The sequence below is a fragment of the Corvus brachyrhynchos genome, unplaced genomic scaffold (assembly GCF_000691975.1).
Source record: "Corvus brachyrhynchos isolate BGI_N302 unplaced genomic scaffold, ASM69197v1 scaffold99, whole genome shotgun sequence".
Lineage (NCBI taxonomy): Eukaryota > Metazoa > Chordata > Aves > Passeriformes > Corvidae > Corvus > Corvus brachyrhynchos.
The window spans coordinates 780,728-796,974 of NW_008239778.1; the positions used below are offsets into that span (position 1 = coordinate 780,728).

Below are 16,247 nucleotides of genomic sequence, written 5' to 3' on the forward strand. Positions count from 1 at the left end.
TCTTCCCTAAGAGCTGTTGGAGGGTACCCAGCTCAGCTTCCATGGAAAAGGAGGAATGGGAGCAGTGTGGGGAATGGCAGGGAGGTGTGTGCTGCATTTCCTGGCGCTGTGAGGCCTCAAAATCCTGACTGAGATGTGGGGAGGAGGCCTTGGAGCATCCCCACTCCTGAGAAATTGGAGCCACCTGAGTGCTACAACCAAAGCCATTATGGGAAGGCCACTCAGATGCCACTGGAAAGGTCACTGGAGCAGCATTTTAATGCCAAATCCATCGGTATCCTGCTGATAGAGCTGCCAGAAAACAAAGGGAGCAGCTAAAAATCCAGGAGGGCCCCTCATCGCTCTGGAAACATCTCAGCAAACAACAGGTTAATCATTACAGCCAAGAGAAAAACCCCCGAGGTGCTGCTGCTGGAATCAGAGTGCTCAAAGCCACTCGATGGATGGCACAGGGAGGATGAATTTCAGAGGAAAACTGACATTTCTCCAGGAAAATCCCCCTTGGAAGCGCAGGTGTGAGCCCAGCACCTGCCTCTGCTGCTGAATGCAGGCACCACTCACCCTCCTCTGTCCCCTCTCTGCTCCCAGGGTGAAACCAGATGTGGATTATTGGGTTATTTATGTCCCACATTTGGGACATCATGGAGAGACTTTCCCAGCCTGGATCAGCCGCAGCACATCGGATCCCACGGGAAGCACAGGCCAGTCCAGTCCCTCATCGCTGCTGGAGCATCCCTGGGATATTTTTATCATTCCCTGGGTGTTCTCAGCCCTGGGAGCCTGGGGAGGGGTGGCAGGACCCCCTCACATCCAGTCCCTGTTGTTCCCTGCAAATGTGAATCCCAGGGAAAGGGCACAGCGCTCATCTCCAGCTCGTTAACCACCGTGGGGCCCTCGCAGGCACAGCAGAACTGGAGATTTTCCTAATTTTTTTAAGGAAAAAAGAGCTAAGGAAGCAGCACTCGAGTGTATCCAAGCTCTCCCAGCAGCAGCTCCGGGATGAGATGAGGCTGGAGGGAGTGGGGTCACTTCCAAGTGCTCCAAGCAGATGGGAAACTAGGGATGCAGACCCCGGAGCAGTGCTGGGGATTTCCTGGAAAGACGGATGGCAAGGAGAAAAAGGAAAGTGACAGAGAAAGCAGCAGGATTTAGCAAATTACCCAATGACTGCAAAACTCTTTGAAGATGGGAAGGGTGGGATAAAGCTCTTACCCAAATCCCCAAATACCCCAAACTCGAGATAATCACTTGCTGGGCTTTGGCCAGGAATCACAGTCCCTGCCACCGAGGAAGAGCAATCGCTGGAAAACCTCCTGGCACCTTCCCTATTTACAAAAACTCAGCTCTTGGCTTTTATTTATTTCTTATTTTTCTTCAAATCCTTCCTTCCTCTGGAAGGAGCACTCCCCTGGTGATCCCCAGGGAAAGGAGGGCACCTGTGGGGTGAACCAGAGGGGTTCCTCTGGCTTCATCAGCGCCCCACAGGGTCCCGAGCCACCCCAAATCTGGGTGAAAGCACCTCAGACCTGTGGCACAGCCAAACCAAGGGCTGCAGAGCTGTCCCAGCAAGGTGACTGTGCTGGGAGCAGCCAAGGAAAGCTTGGAGCTCAGCAGCAAAGGGACAAACTTCTCCTTGCTCCAAGAAATAACCTGGCAAGGCAGCTGTGATGCTGCAGACAGGGTAAATGCCAGGAACTCTTCCAATTCCAGGATTAGCCCTAAAAATGGGAGTGCTTCCAAGCTCCAGAGGTGTTTGGAGTGCAGCGTTGTGCACAGCCCTTCCCAAATCCAGGCTTTGCTTCTCCCGGCTGGGAAATGCTGACAGTGCTCTTCATTCCTCACTCAGGGCTGCAGGGAGCAGCCAGGAAAGGGCTGCTGGAAGTCCCAGTGGTTTATCCTCGCTGCTTTCAGCTCATCCTGCAGCACCAGGAACCCTCCTGCAAAGCCTGACCCAGCAAAGAAGCTGAAATTTGGGGGGGTTTTGGATTTTTCTTCAAGCCCATGGCATGGGGCGAAGGCAGGATTTGGGGCAGAGCCTCTGGAACATGGCACCAGCTCCATCCCTTCCCCAAATGCTGCAGGAGAGCAGCAGAATCAAAATATACCCTGAGCACTGCCAGCTTTCAGTGGTCAGGGTTGAAAAACGAGTTGACTGTAGCCCCAAAAGTGCTCAGATTGGGTCATAATATTTATTAAAGCTTCTCTCACCCCCCCTGGGCAGATACTGAGCAGCCTTTGCTGCCTGAACCAGTTCAGATGTGGCCACAATCAATTCCTCACCCACCAGCAGAGGTTTAGCAACAGAGAAGACACCATGAAACCCCTCAAAGTTTCCTTATTAAGCTGCTTATTTCTGCCAATCCACACTGCCAGCAGAACATTTTCCTGCTCGGTGTTCCCACAGCTGTGAGCTGGGCTAGAAATAGATCTCAAAACCCCCCTCCAAGTGCCAGCTCTCCCCTCCAGCCACCCCCCAGGACAGCTCCCCACCACGTAAATAAATCACCCTCCTGCCAGGGGCAGGGACTCAATCCCCTCCCTTCCTCGGAGGGAAATGATGTTCTGATTAAAACCTAAATGAGCTGAACTCAAGCGCCAATTACCAGCAGAAAACATCACTAAAATGTGTTGGTACTGTTTAATGAGGTGGCTGGTTCTTCATCTGTCACTTCCCTTGGGGACACTCAGAGATGGAAAAGTGAAAAGGTCCTGAGGAAAGACTCAAAGTTAAACTGGGGAACTATAGCCTCACCCACAGGTAACTGAAATATCTTTTCCACTTTTTTTAAATCCTCTTTTTAATCATTTCATCATCCAACCCATGTGATGATACCCATCACCTACAACTGCTGTCACCAAGATGCTCTGGGGGAAGAAAGATGGGCAGCTGAGCACATCCCTCGCACCTGACATTTGGGAGGCACTGCAAAAATCCATCTCCAAGCCGATAAAAATCCACCCTGTGGCATTTCCAGGGCTTTGCAGATGGTTGGGAAAGGTCGTCCTGGTATTATGGGAGCTGAGAAAAAAAGGGGCCTGGCAATTCTGCCAGCTGGCAGTGAGATTTTGGGCTTAAGCAACCCAAAATGATGAAAAGTTTGATAAAAGTCACCTTGGCCATGCTGGGCTTGTTAAGGGTTGGACTTGATGAGCTTCAGACTTTTCCAACCGAAAGGATTTTATAATCAGAGTGTGATTAACTGGTCACATTTCCAATTTCATGTGGAAATTGGGATGCTGGGAGCACATTCCTCAGGCTGGGAGGGACAAGGATCCAGGGGCCTCCTTGCATCCCACAGGGTTTGGATCAGGCAGGGCTCAGGTCCCATTTCACACAAAAAACCAGCGAGTTCCCAGTCGTGGAACCATCACAGCCCATCCAGACCTTGCCATTATTCCTTTTTAGATTTAATGCTTAAAACCCCTGCAAAGTGCAATTTCCCCCCATTTTCCAGGCACTCAGCTCAGCTTCAGCTCTCACACAAAAGCTTCAGGGAAGGAACATCACTGTTTTTTGCAGAGCAGAGAGCACAACATCAAATCTGCAAAGAACTCAATCTGCAAAGAACTCACTGCCCTCTGTGGGGTCTGAGCTTTCCAGCCTTTTTCCCTACTCCAGGACATCTCCACATATTGCAGATGTCCTTAATACCCACAAAGAGGGATTGTCACACTTGGAGCAAGACCAGCAAAACCAGAGCGAGCCATTAATACAGAATTAAGTTGAAACCTCATCGTCCCCTTTGCTTTTATATCATATATTTGGGGGTTCAGAGGGGTTTTGGTCATACATCAGCTCCTTTTATGATGTTTCTTAAAGCAGAAAGCAAATAATACTCAGTGTTCTTGGAGCACTTTGGAATCTGAGAGCTGGGTGGGATTTTCCTTGCACACCTCAGAGGAAAAGGGAGAGGTAAAAATCTCACTGGGGTTGACAAGATCACCCTGTGCTGGAGCGTCCCTCAAACTGTCACCACTTCATACCCATCATTTCAGCTCATATTGATGAAAAACAAATTTGATGTCAGGAATGTGGAATGATAATTTGAATTCCAGCTCAAATAATAACACATGTGGCAGAGGAGCTGTACTATGGGTTTGGTTTGGGGATAAAGGCCCTGAGCTGGTGGTTGTGGTGCCCTGATTATCTTCATCCTGCACAAACTGAGGCTATTAATACAGTTTTAGCCACATGGCACAGCACAGAGGGATAGTAAATAAGAAGAAAAATGCTCATTTTAGCTCCGACAGAAATAACACATTTTCAAAATGCAGGGCATAAAAATCTCAGTATCATTTTTAAGTTAAGTCCTCATCCCACAGGGCTGAAGGAGGGTTAGAAATGGATTATTCAATCCAGGTCACAATACCCACTTTTCCTTTCCATGCTTTCTTGTTTTCATGGGTGACAATTCATGGCATCAAAGCCATCCTGCAAACTTGATCAATTTAGAGCTCAGGCAGGAAAAGACATCAGAGCCAGGGATGTGGCCACACAAAAATTGCTCAAATAACACAGGAAAACAGATCTTCCATCCACCCAGGGCAAAATCCACTTTGCTTCCACTCTCCAGCTGCTTAAAAGAGCTTTTAAAAACTCTCCCTGTCCCCCTGTATCTTGAATTTCAGTGGGGAAGGTGAGGATGATGTTCCCTGTTGCACACAGCTTCCAAGCTGAGCTATTTACCCAAATCCAGCCTCCTGTGTTAAAACAGGATCACATCTTCCACCCGATGTCCTGGAGGAGCTGCTGCCCAAGAGGTGCAGGCACCAGGAGGAGAATGGCCAGGCCAAGCTGGATTTTGGGATGGGGCTTTGCTAAGCTGCTGTGCCAGCCTTTCCCTGGCAGGAAAGCCTTCCTTGGCAGAAAGCAGCAGGATGGGGATCAGCAATGCCAAAATCTCACTCTGGGCAGCCTTCAGGGCTTGGAGGAGCTTCCAGGTACATCCTAGGGGATGCAGTGAAACAGCACAAGGTCACAAGCCCCAAACCAGCCTTGCCCAAGGCTCCCCATTCCCCCAGAGCTTATCCCAAACCCAAGGAGTCCTCACGCTGGAGGGAAGCCTGACTCACTCCCTATCACAGCCATCAGTCATCCACACACGTGGCTTTGCTCTGTGGAAAAAAGGGAATTGCTTTAATTTTCCAAGAGTTCAAGGCCAGATATCCCTTCTGGCACAGAGAGCTGTGAATTTTTCACGGGGGCCCTTTGCTTCTTACGCAGAGTTTGTGTTTTCAGCTCCTTCCTGCTGGAAACCGGAGAAGCTGCAGGAGATTTGGGGTGTCCTGGCTGCTCCATCCCACACCACGTGGCTCTGCTGGGGTATTTTGTCCCCTTTTCCTGGCCATGGGGACAGGCAGACGTCATCCTGAGGGCTGAAGGCACCAGCAGCACCCACTGATTCCTTACCCTGGCACTGGGTTTTGGGAAGTGGCTTTGGAGCTGAGCTGCTCTCTAAGGAACCTTTTCCATGAGGCTGGCACTGAAGAGAGGCAGGAGGATAAAAGACTGGCCATGGGAGAGAAAACACCTGTTCAGATGTCTTTGATCACCCCCTTTCCTTGCTGGAAAACTTCCTGCACAATCTGAGTTTCCTGAACAGCAAATCTGCCCCTCCTGAGGCCTCAGGAGGCCAAAGGTTGACAAGAGTTGCACTCAAGCACCAAGGTTTGCTTGAACTGCATCACACACATTCATAAGCAGGGATGGGACCAAATCCAACCCCTGACTTCAAATTATCTGGGAAAGAGCTTTTCCTTGGCTCCTTTTGCACCCCAGCACTTGGGACAGGCTGGGATCTCAGCAGGGCCTGGGAGATGCAATCCAGCCATACACCACCAAACAAAACTCACCCCCAATGATTTCCACATCCCAAATTCCTCTTTCACAGCACTCCAGCCTCCTCCAGCACAAGTTACAGTTCTTGCCTTGCTGCTGGTTTGGATTTGCTGGCTGGAATAAGCATCCCCTGAATGCCCCAGCCACACTGGAGAGCCCAGGCCAACTCTTTCCTGGCCATACAGATCAGGCCGTGTTTACCCAGGGCTTGGAAAAACGATTCAATTTTTATTTTAGCTCAGAGGAGAGACCAAGGGGTCACCTTTAAGCTGAGGGTGGTATAAATAGAAGCTGAGTGAAAAAAGCAATGTACAGAGAGTCAGGAAAGCCTCTCCAGGAGGGAGGAGGGAAGCAAGACCCCATAACCCTGAGCAGGGATATATTTAAAAGAGAAGGTTAACAGGGACCAGGGTCCAGGTCAGGCCCATCCACCTCTGGATGGATAAGGACAAGCTCCCAGCTGCCTCAGCCTATGTATTTATGTATATTTGTGCCACAGGATGCAGAGCAAAAGCCAACATTTCTGCAGCACTCCTGGCCCTGAGCATTCTCCTGTTCTCACACATCGTGCCAAGGCTCTGTCAAAGTGAAATAGGTCTGGGGGAAGAGAGGGCTGGAAACTGGAAAATAACACTGGTGACTAAAGCATGAAAGTTTCTGGGGACTTAGAGAACATCAGTATCTCAGGAAACCACCACGAAACACTGGGATGAAATTAATTTTCACTCAGCTGCCAAAAAAAATAAGGGTTTAAAGCACAGCCGGTGGCACCCAAACCTGAGCAAGGCAAAGCCACCAATGAGGAGCTGCAGCACAACCCTGCTGCTGCTGCTGGAGTTGTTCTCTGTCACCTGCACAATCCTGCTTCCCTCTCCAAGGCAACACCCACCCATCCATCCATCCATCCATCCATCCATCCATCCATCCATCCATCCATCCATCCATGCCTGGTGTGGTGCTTTGAGCTGTGCAAAGGATGGGGAGAGCACCAACGACATCCAAAAATCATCTCATGCAGAGTAAGAGCCTCAGTGCTGCACAGGCTGATTTATTTGGGGTTTTGCCACCACAGAATCCCAGAATGGTCAGGCTGGAAGGCCCAAATTTCCTGCTCCAGCAGGGTCGTCCCACAGCACATGGTTCAGGATTGTGTCCAGACAGCTCTGGGGTATCTCCAGGGAAAGGAGGCTCCACACCCTCTCTGGTCTCTGTTCCAGCTCTCACCTGCCCAGGGAAGAAATTCTTCCTCAATTTCAGGTGGAGCTTCCTGGGCATCAGTTCCTGCCCATCCCTCTTGTCCCATTGCTGTGTCCCTGCAGACAGGGACAGGCAGGGATGAGGTCCCCTCTCAGCATCTCCTCTCCAGGCTGAACAGCCCCAGCTCCCTCAGCCTTTCCTTGTCAGAGATGCTCAAGGCCCTTCATCCTCTGTGTCCCCCCCACTCTGGCCCCACTCCAGGAGCTCTTCTTGTCCTGAGGAGCCCAGAACTGTCACCAGATGTGCCTGCCAGGGCTGAGCAGAGGAATGAGGACTTTGCATCTCTCTGCTTACCCTGGCTCTGCCTCCTCCACAGCCTTTGGTGGCAAAAGAAACCTGCAGGGGGACAAGGGAGAGACAGAGCTTGGCAGTGGAGCAGCTCCACACTCAGGAGTGGCCTCGGGGTGTTTTTATAGGGAATACAGAGCTCTCCTTGGCCATGGCTCACCCTCAGGAGGAGAAACCAGCTTAGTCACAGTGCTCTGGCAAAGGGCAACCTCAGCAGGGGAACGGGGCCTCTCCGCCTGGAAACGCGCCCGGCACGAGAGGTTTCTCCACTTTCCCAGCTCATGGGGGAGGAGGAAGGAAAAGATCTTACTCTCCACAGGGAATGGGATCTATGGCTATCCCTGCACAGCACAGGGGGGTGTCTCCATCTTGATGTCACACTGTAGGACATGGGACAGCCATCCTTGGTGTCTGGAGATGAGATGTGGGTCCCTGGTGTCCCCTGCACGCTGCTGCAGCCACTCCACCCTTCCCACCACATTTTACTGAGTGCACAGAGTTTTATGAAGCCCTTCAGATTCAGACTCACACCACAGCCCAGGAAGACACACAGCCCGAGCAGCACCTTTGGGGCTTCGCCTCGTGACATGAAAGAAATCTGTAAATGCTTCCAAAAAAAAGCAATTTCCTTCTTTTTTAAACACTGGTGGAGGCTATAACTGAGTAAAACATCCACAAGAAGCAGCAGTGAATGACTCCATCCCTTCAGACACTCTCACAGGAAATTAAAGACCTGATATGAGCAGCAAATACAGGAGAGTGATGCCTGCGGGTCCAGGCATCCACCCATGGATGATCCCTTGCCAGGAAGAGCTTAAAAATGCCACACACAAGCCAAAAGGAGTACCAATATTAGCAAATATCACTTGTTCAGCTGCAAAATCCTCTTGGTCCAAACCCACCAAAAACTGGGAGGAATTTTGCCTGGCACTCAAGGAGAAGCTCCACATTCCCAGTTTCCCAAGCCAGCTCAATCCCAGAGCGTGAGGAGACCGTGGCACCTACTGGTTTGGGGCAGTGGATGTATCTTGCCAGGCTGATGATCAGGTCGTGAGTGATGGGATCCACCAGGTTTCGGAAGCTGGCATATCGATAGAGGACATCATCCAGAGAGGTCGACTCCATCCCTAAATCCTGCAGGGAACAGGACAAAGGAGCAAGGTTAGCTGGGATGTAAAAGCCAGCAGATCTTAAAATCAGCTCTCACTGGTGGAGGAGCCAAGGGGAAAAACGATCCCCAGCAGCTCCCACTAAAAATGGTGTTGGAGAGTTTTTGTTTTTCCCTCAGTTTTGGTGATAGAGAGAAGGAAGGGACACCTTGGGTCACCTTGAGGGAAGTTGCACTCCTGGCCTTCAGTTGCCCAGCAAAGAGGCTTCAGGGCTGCAGGATCACCCTCATCAACCCACTGAGTTCACGACACCCTTGCAACAGGATAAAATCCAAGATGACCCCAGGGAACACCACACAAAACTGCAACTGGAGAATAAGTGCAGCATGGATGTGCTCTGGGGCACAGGGAGGGAAGAACGAGCCTAAAACTGCAGCAGGAGGATGGATTGGAGTGGGGGGAAAAGCAAAATGCTGGATTAGACTGACTGGGAAGGGGTGGAAGCTCTGCCAGTGGGGACTGGACAAGGTGGTGTCAGGAGCAGTTCAGATGGAGCTGATCCTGCCCTAGGGATGGGCCAGACGTCCCGAGGTCCCCTCCAAAGCTGCTTTCTATGCTTTGTAATTCTTAGACATAATAATTTGAGGGATTTTGGCAGCAAACTCATCACTGTATGAATAGAGAGGGGAAGGGTTATATTCAGTGTACTCCTTTTACCTCAAATAGATCCAAATTTGTGTCTAGAATACCCAAACACTCTTTTTCTTTCTTTTTGAACTCTTTTTACTTCCCGTGGAGCTGGTGGCACCCGGCTCAAAGGTTTTCCTCGTGGCAAACACAAGCCAATAAATAAATTAAATCAATTGCAATAAATTAAAGCTTGTGCTGAGCTCAGAGATGCTCCAGCCCCAAAAAACCCACGGGAAAGCGCATTGCTTGTAGGTGTTGATGCTTTGTGATTTCAGACAGGCTGAAAACAAACATCTACACTTAAAAAAATTCCATTGTGCCTTCTGACACAGCTGCCTGAGGGATCTCACATTACAGCAATTACAGCTCAGGCCACAAACGAGGTGACAAGTGTTTATCCCACTGGTTTCCTTGGTATTTTTAGGATCAGCCCCGCAGCACTGCCTGAGTTAACCCCAACTCTTTGACTGCAAACTGGTTTTTTAGTCAAAAAAGAGCCGAGGCAGTTAAAAAACACACATTTGTGAGGCTGCTCTGCCTTGGGAGCACCAAAAAAGCCTCAGAATGACAAATCCAAGCGGCCCAAAACCCAACCCAGCCACTGAGTTGCCCAGTTGGAAAAATCAAGTGGCCAAATGGATTTATGGCCTCTGCCAAGCTGTACTTCAAAAAGAAAATGAATTAATCTCAGCGTGGAGAGAGCTTGGGCTCCTTTGCAAGAGAGTAAGAAATAAAAATTGGGCAGGGAAGTGCCCGAAGGAAACTCCTACTCTTCCAAACAGCAGCGTGGATGTCACCTTCCCAGTTTGGTAAAGCTCAGCTTTAGGATTAAGCAAACATCAGATAAAAGCTGGATTTGGTGCATGGTCATTATGGCAAACACCAGGCACTACCGAAGGGCCAGGCTGGGGATTTGGGACAACTAATTCCGCTCACACTGGGACCTCTCAGGATCGAACCAGGCTCAGCATCTCACCCCTTCTCTGCAAGCATCTCAAAACTCTTCACCATTTTCTCCTCAGCTAAAATTAAAACGTCCAGCTCATAAATCAGAGAATTTCTCCTCCTCTCTCCTGGGAGAACATTACGTTTTTCACATGGCGCCTTCCTTCCTCCCTGCTGGTACCACATTTTTTATGCACAGATGCCTTTCTCAGCTGCTCCCCCAACCTCTCTGCCACACCAGCATTGTCTCTTTTCCACCACATGCAATATTTTAAAGCCTCTCAAGGCTGAAACTTGTTCGAGGCCAAGTGATGAGCTCATCTGCAATTTAATAACTTAACACCAGTTCATGCTGTCAGCAGCAAATCACCAATCACTGGCTTTGCAGAAAACGCCCAGCATCTGGCTCCAGTCACTTTTTTTCAGCACATTCCCTTTTCCCAGGGGGTTTTACCTGGATAGCAAGTGCAGATTTCAAATAAATAAGGGTTTAAAGTGATAGGATTTATGGGCCAGGCACGGCTGTCTCAGGATAGATCAGAGGGGTGTTCAGGAGTGGATCCAAACCCCTGCACTCTGCTGGGGTGTTTTGTCCGCGTGTGACAGGAAAATGGGAATGTCTCTGCAGGTGGTGACAGGAAAAAGGGGAATTTTCGAACAGGAATCACCCACAAGTTCTCTGCAGTTTATCCCACTTGTTTCCAGCTTTAGGAAGCTGGAAGCCAAACCATTCATCCATCCTTATCCACTGCAAGGAGAGCTTCCTGCCACCAACCAGCTGAGCTCCCACAGGAGGAGTCTTCTGCAAATCAAGCAGTGTAAAGCTATTAGATTTAAAAAAAAAAACAAAAACCAAAAACCCACAAAAAAATCCAACCACCTATCCCACCCTGAATTTGAACTTTATATCAAAAAATCCAGCACAAAAATGTAAAGTCTTCCTCCAGCAGCCAACAACAGAAATTCCCCAGCAACAGCCATGAGAGGTGTAAGAAAACCCAACTATTCTTGAAAAGAAAACCCCAAGCCGAGTGAGAGGCCGGGTCAGCCCTGCTACTCTGCAGAAGGGATGCTGTGCCCAACCTGTTGTTTGCAGCACAACCACCAAAACAGCCCTTTTCCCCCAAAATTCAGAGCTCACCATCCACTCTCCAACAGATCCAGACCAACACCACCCAAGCAAAACATCTGAAAGCTGCACCCCCAGCTTACATTTCCCTCATGTCAGGTAAAACAACTTTTATTCCCTTCTGCTGTCAAAAACTGCAGCTCCCAGGCTTTGGAAGCTCCAAGTTGTGTTTCCATGAGACCAACATCCCCCAAGCCACACAGAGCCATAACCAACCCCAGCCAAGCCCATTTTTGCTTATTAAACCATTTATCACTGCAAATGGAGCTGTAATTAGGGGAAAATGCAGCAGGTCCATGTGAGGAGTCATTGAGAAAGCAGCCTCTGCTGTTGTTGTTTTCACCAACACGGAGTTATTGCTGCCCAAATGAGGTTCCTGTGCAAAACACCTCATCACAGCTGCTCCCAAATATCCCAAGAGCTGCTGTTTTGGCTAGCACCTCTTCTCAAACTCCTTTATCTCCACTAAATTCAGGGCAGCATCCTGAATTTCCAAGCAGGGAGGTCGGTGTTGTAAAGAAGGGAAGGATTAATGCAGTGTTGCATCCATCACCTGCTCCAAGTTATCTGGGAAAAATGATTCCATGAGGTGAGATCAGTGTGGGGAGGGAGGTCAGCTCGGAGAGAGGGGTGGGATGTGACTCAACCCCACTCAATCCCGTTTTTCTGGATGGAGGACACATCCTTCTGCTCGACCCTTTATGAGGAAAAGTCTCACCACTTCCTTCTACTCTTCCCCAAAAAGATTTTTGAGGCAGGAATCAATTTCTGGTTGAGAGAAGAGCAAAGCACCCCAAAGGTAATGATGTTCCAACACATTTTGGGAAAAAGCAGACCTCAGGCACACAAAGATGCCCGAATTTGCACCTTTGAGGAGGGCAGGAAGCATTTGGGAGCTCAGCTGCAACTGGGCAGCTGTGATGGGACCAGCACATCTGGATGGAGCATCACAAAACCACCCTGGGAGCCTCCACACAAACCAGCAACCGCTCCTGGTGTCCAACCCACCAGGCTGGAGTAAAACCAGAGTTTAAATATGTGGGGTATTTTCTGTTTCACAGAGTTAAGATCGGTTTGGGAGCCACAAATTGCTCATTCCAGCCCTGAGCGAGGGTGCAGTGAGAGCAGGGAGTCGATGCTTCAGGGAAGGAGCAAACACTTCCCTGGCAGACTGACTCAAATAATAAATGGTGGCAGCTTGAACTCCCTCCAGGAGGCTGGAATTGGAGGGACTTGGAGAGCTGGATTAATGGGCAGAGATGTGACACTGCCATCCAGATAATAAACAACCGAGGAGAATTGCAGAAAAATGCTCTTTTATTTCACGCTGCCAGGCAAAGGCAGGGACTCCAACTGGAGCTTGGCCAGACCACAGTTAAAACTTCTTCAACAGAGTGGATGTAGCCTCAGCTTTCCTGGTTTACAGAGCCAGTGGGATCCCAGGAAAAGCCTGGAAATGCTGTTTGGGTAAGGTGACTCCAGGATTTGCTGTGAATAACTCAAACAATTCCTATCCACCACTGCCTTTAACACAACTCTTTGCATTGGGCTCACCAAATATGATCCACTCATCCCTCCTCAAGCAGCAGGAGCTGCCCACATCCTGATTTTCCATCCAAGCCAGGGGCTGTGGCTCCAGCTGGGGCTCCAGCCCAAGGCCGGGATCCTGCTGGCCACACAGAGGCTGCACCAGATGGCTCCTGGTGGGACTTGTCACTTCCTCCTGCTGCTCCCAGACGGATGGGTGACAGCCCAGCCCGCCAGCAGGCTCAGCCCAGAGGCACCAGAGGCTCCTTAGAACCCTCCCAAGGAGAGTGATCCCACCAAGTTTTCCTCCTGCAAAGGGAAGAGGCAGAAAAAGCTGCAGGTCTAAGGAGGGTTTGAGCAAAGCACAACTGAGGGGTCACTCTTGCATCCCCTCAGTTCCCAGGAGCCAGTTCCACCCAGAGCCCCCCACATTCCCTGGCTAAAACCCAAAGAAAAAGGTTCATGCATCACCCCTGCACGACACCCACCCCGTTAACTCCAGTCTGGCTGCTGGGCCTCCCATTCACAGCTCTGCAGTGAAGCATTAAAAGAAAATATAACCAATTGAAGAAAATCTGCCATTTCCATCCTCCTGTGTCTGCCCAAAGAACTTCCTAGAGCATCCCAGATGCTGCCTGGAGTATCCAAACCACAGCTCAGGAGCAGAACTTCAAATTTATCATCCCTTTTGCCCTGTGACCTGTAGCTCTCAGGGCTGCAGAGGGAACTGCCCCAGCACGGGGCTGATTCCCAGGATCAGTCCCAGCCTCGACCACACTGTGCTGCCAGCTCCCAACTGCAAAAAAAAAACCCCAACTTATTTTCACTTGCAAAAGTAGCTCCCAACTGCAAAAAAAACCCCAACTTATTTTCACTTGCAAAAGCCTTCTAGACCTCTGCTGGAAAATGGACTTGGAGGACAGGCTGCCTATTATCTCCTGTCAGGGAAGGAGCCAGAGCTGTCACCTAAGCTCAGTCTACTGTCATTCATATGATGATAGTGATTCATCCTACCCTAAGATAGCTGGGCTGACTCAGTCCCTGGATGAGGTTGTCTCTCTCAGTTACCTGCCAAGAAAAGCCCCTCCAATTAGCTGATCCTAGACATTCAATGTTGAGGCAACTGGAGCAGGAGAATCCCACTCGTGCTGCTCTCACCTTTGTTTTCCAGCACGGCAAGCGCAGAGCTCTGCGTGGTTTCTGTGCCCACTCTCCCAGCCAAAACCAGCCCCATCTGTTGTGCAGCTGATCACCCATCAATATCAGTCAGATTTTTATGATTTGCTTCAGGCCCCCATGGTTTTTTTGGAGGTAACCCAGGGCTCAGACAACTCTTGTCCTTGGAAGGTGACAGGAGATGCCCGATGGCCACTAAAGACTTTTATTTGTGCATGCAGCTCTTGTGCTCACAAGCAGTAAACACACACAGATCTCTGAAATAAGTATTTACAGGAACAAAAGAGAGAAGCAGAACTGGGGTCCTTGCAGGAAAGGGGAAGAGATTCCCAAGTAGAGGATGGCACTGTCAGACGGGGAGGAATCACTCGCCCTCATAATTTCCACTGCCTGTGAGAGACCGCCTCGGTGTCTGGGCTTGCAGCAAGTGAACGGCTCCTGGTACAAGAGCAGCATTCCAATCACACAATTCCCTGCTTGGAATCCCAGACCAGGCTCCCCACACCCACTCCAGCTGATGGGAGCTGTTGGATCAACACTGAGCCCACAAGCACTTGGTGCAATCTGCACCTCATCCCCACCTGCACCTACAGCATTCCACGAGCCAGACACCCCTTTTCTGCTGGGAAGAGTCCAAAACCCCTCCCTCGGATGGCCCAGCCTCAGCAATGAATCAAAGAGGCAGCAAGGCTGGTGCTGCCAGTCCATCCTCCCACCCCTCTGTCCTTCCCCCGGGCGACTCCGTGTGCCAGCCACTCTCGTTAAGCCGTGGGAAAGGGGCACGAGTCTCACGGGTAATTCAGGTTCTGGAAGTTCAGGGAATTGGAAGGGAAGAAGGAAGAGGCAAGGGAAGGAGCAGGATTTGGCTGTGGAAAGCCCTGCATGGCAGCAGAACAGATGCTCTGAGCTGGGCCAGATGGTCCCCAGCTGCTGTCAGGCAGCCTCTGCCTGGGACAGCAAGAGGACATGGGATCCTCCCAGAGCTGAGGTTTGGCTGATGGGATGGAGGATGCAGGAAAGATCAGCCTCACCTGGCTCTGGTCTAACAGAGCAAATAAGAGACTGGGAGTCCTCACTTCTCACTCCTCCCTGCTCTAACCCAGCCACCTTCTCCAAATCACCCTCCCTTCACAATTAACACAACACTGCATGAGCTGCCAGGCTCTGCTTAGGAGGGAATCAGGATTTGTTGTCCTGGCCCAGCAGCTGTGACCACAAGAGACTTCAGGAGGAGGCCAGCGTGGGTCTCCTGATGTACAAAGGGTGAAAAGCCCTCTCTGAGCCCATCCTGATCTGCTGCTCCCAGGAGCAGGCAATCCCAGAACAGCCAAGTGAAACAACACATTTGCTTTTTTAACCACTCAAAAACGCTGCTTTTGATGGCCCCCCTTTGCCCTCCTCAGCCAGCAGAGCTGTTGCAATCCAACGATGGAGAAAGAAACTTGATAATTTCAGGGGATTGATAGGTGCAGCCAAAAATTCTGAGGTGGGGATTGCCCACACTTATCGGAGGGGGGTTGTTTTGAGGCACAGCTCTGCCCAGCCCTGGGAAACATTCCCACACCATCCCAAGGCAGTGAAATTCCCAGAGAACCTGCAGCATCAATAATGATGTTCCTGTCTCACCTGGAAGCCTCCTGGCACGCCCACAGCAGCCAGAAGAAATCAATCCATTCCTGCACACACAATGAGAGGCTGCAACCCAAGAACTGCTGTCCAAAACCTGCTTCCATTTCCAAGCCCTGAGCTGATTATTATTGCATTAGCCACGAAGAGATGCATTGTTAACACTCAATGGATGCTAGACTTTGCTTCAAAGGGATGGAATTTCGGGGTGGGAGACTGGAGGAATGCTTTGGGATCCTTTAATAGGTGCTGGAATAAAACCCCAGATATTTCTGATACGGAAAATGAGCATCAGTGATTCCTCATCACAGCCCTCTGCCAGAGTTATTCAAGGGAAGTAATTGAAGGCATCTATGAGAGGCACAAATATTCAATTAACTCTCCAAGCTGGCTGCTGTGGAATAATGTGAGCATGACAAAAAAATAATTTAAGTGAACAAATTGCAGCTGACTCCCATAAAATCATGCCAAGCCTTTTTTTTTTCTTTTTTTCTTTCTTTGGGCCATTTATACCATTGCAGGAGCAGAGGGAAAAAATGGGTTTGGATCAATAGCAATACCTGGATATATCAAAATCCAGGTATATCCCTGTTTTTTCATCAGCAAAAATAGTGGAATTACTCCTTACAGCTGGCTTGCTTCACTCAGCACAAGAATCTGG

General features: G+C 50.0%; 1 protein-coding gene across 1 annotated transcript in view; it reads right to left on the reverse strand.

The window, feature by feature from the left end:
* LRRC75A (leucine rich repeat containing 75A) overlaps positions 1–16,247 on the reverse strand; it is a 58,267-nt gene that overhangs the window by 26,984 nt on the left and 15,036 nt on the right. The window contains exon 2 of the mRNA XM_008640423.2: positions 8,390–8,518. Within this exon, the coding sequence (XP_008638645.1) occupies positions 8,390–8,518 (129 nt within the window). The remainder of the gene's footprint in view (positions 1–8,389; positions 8,519–16,247) is intronic.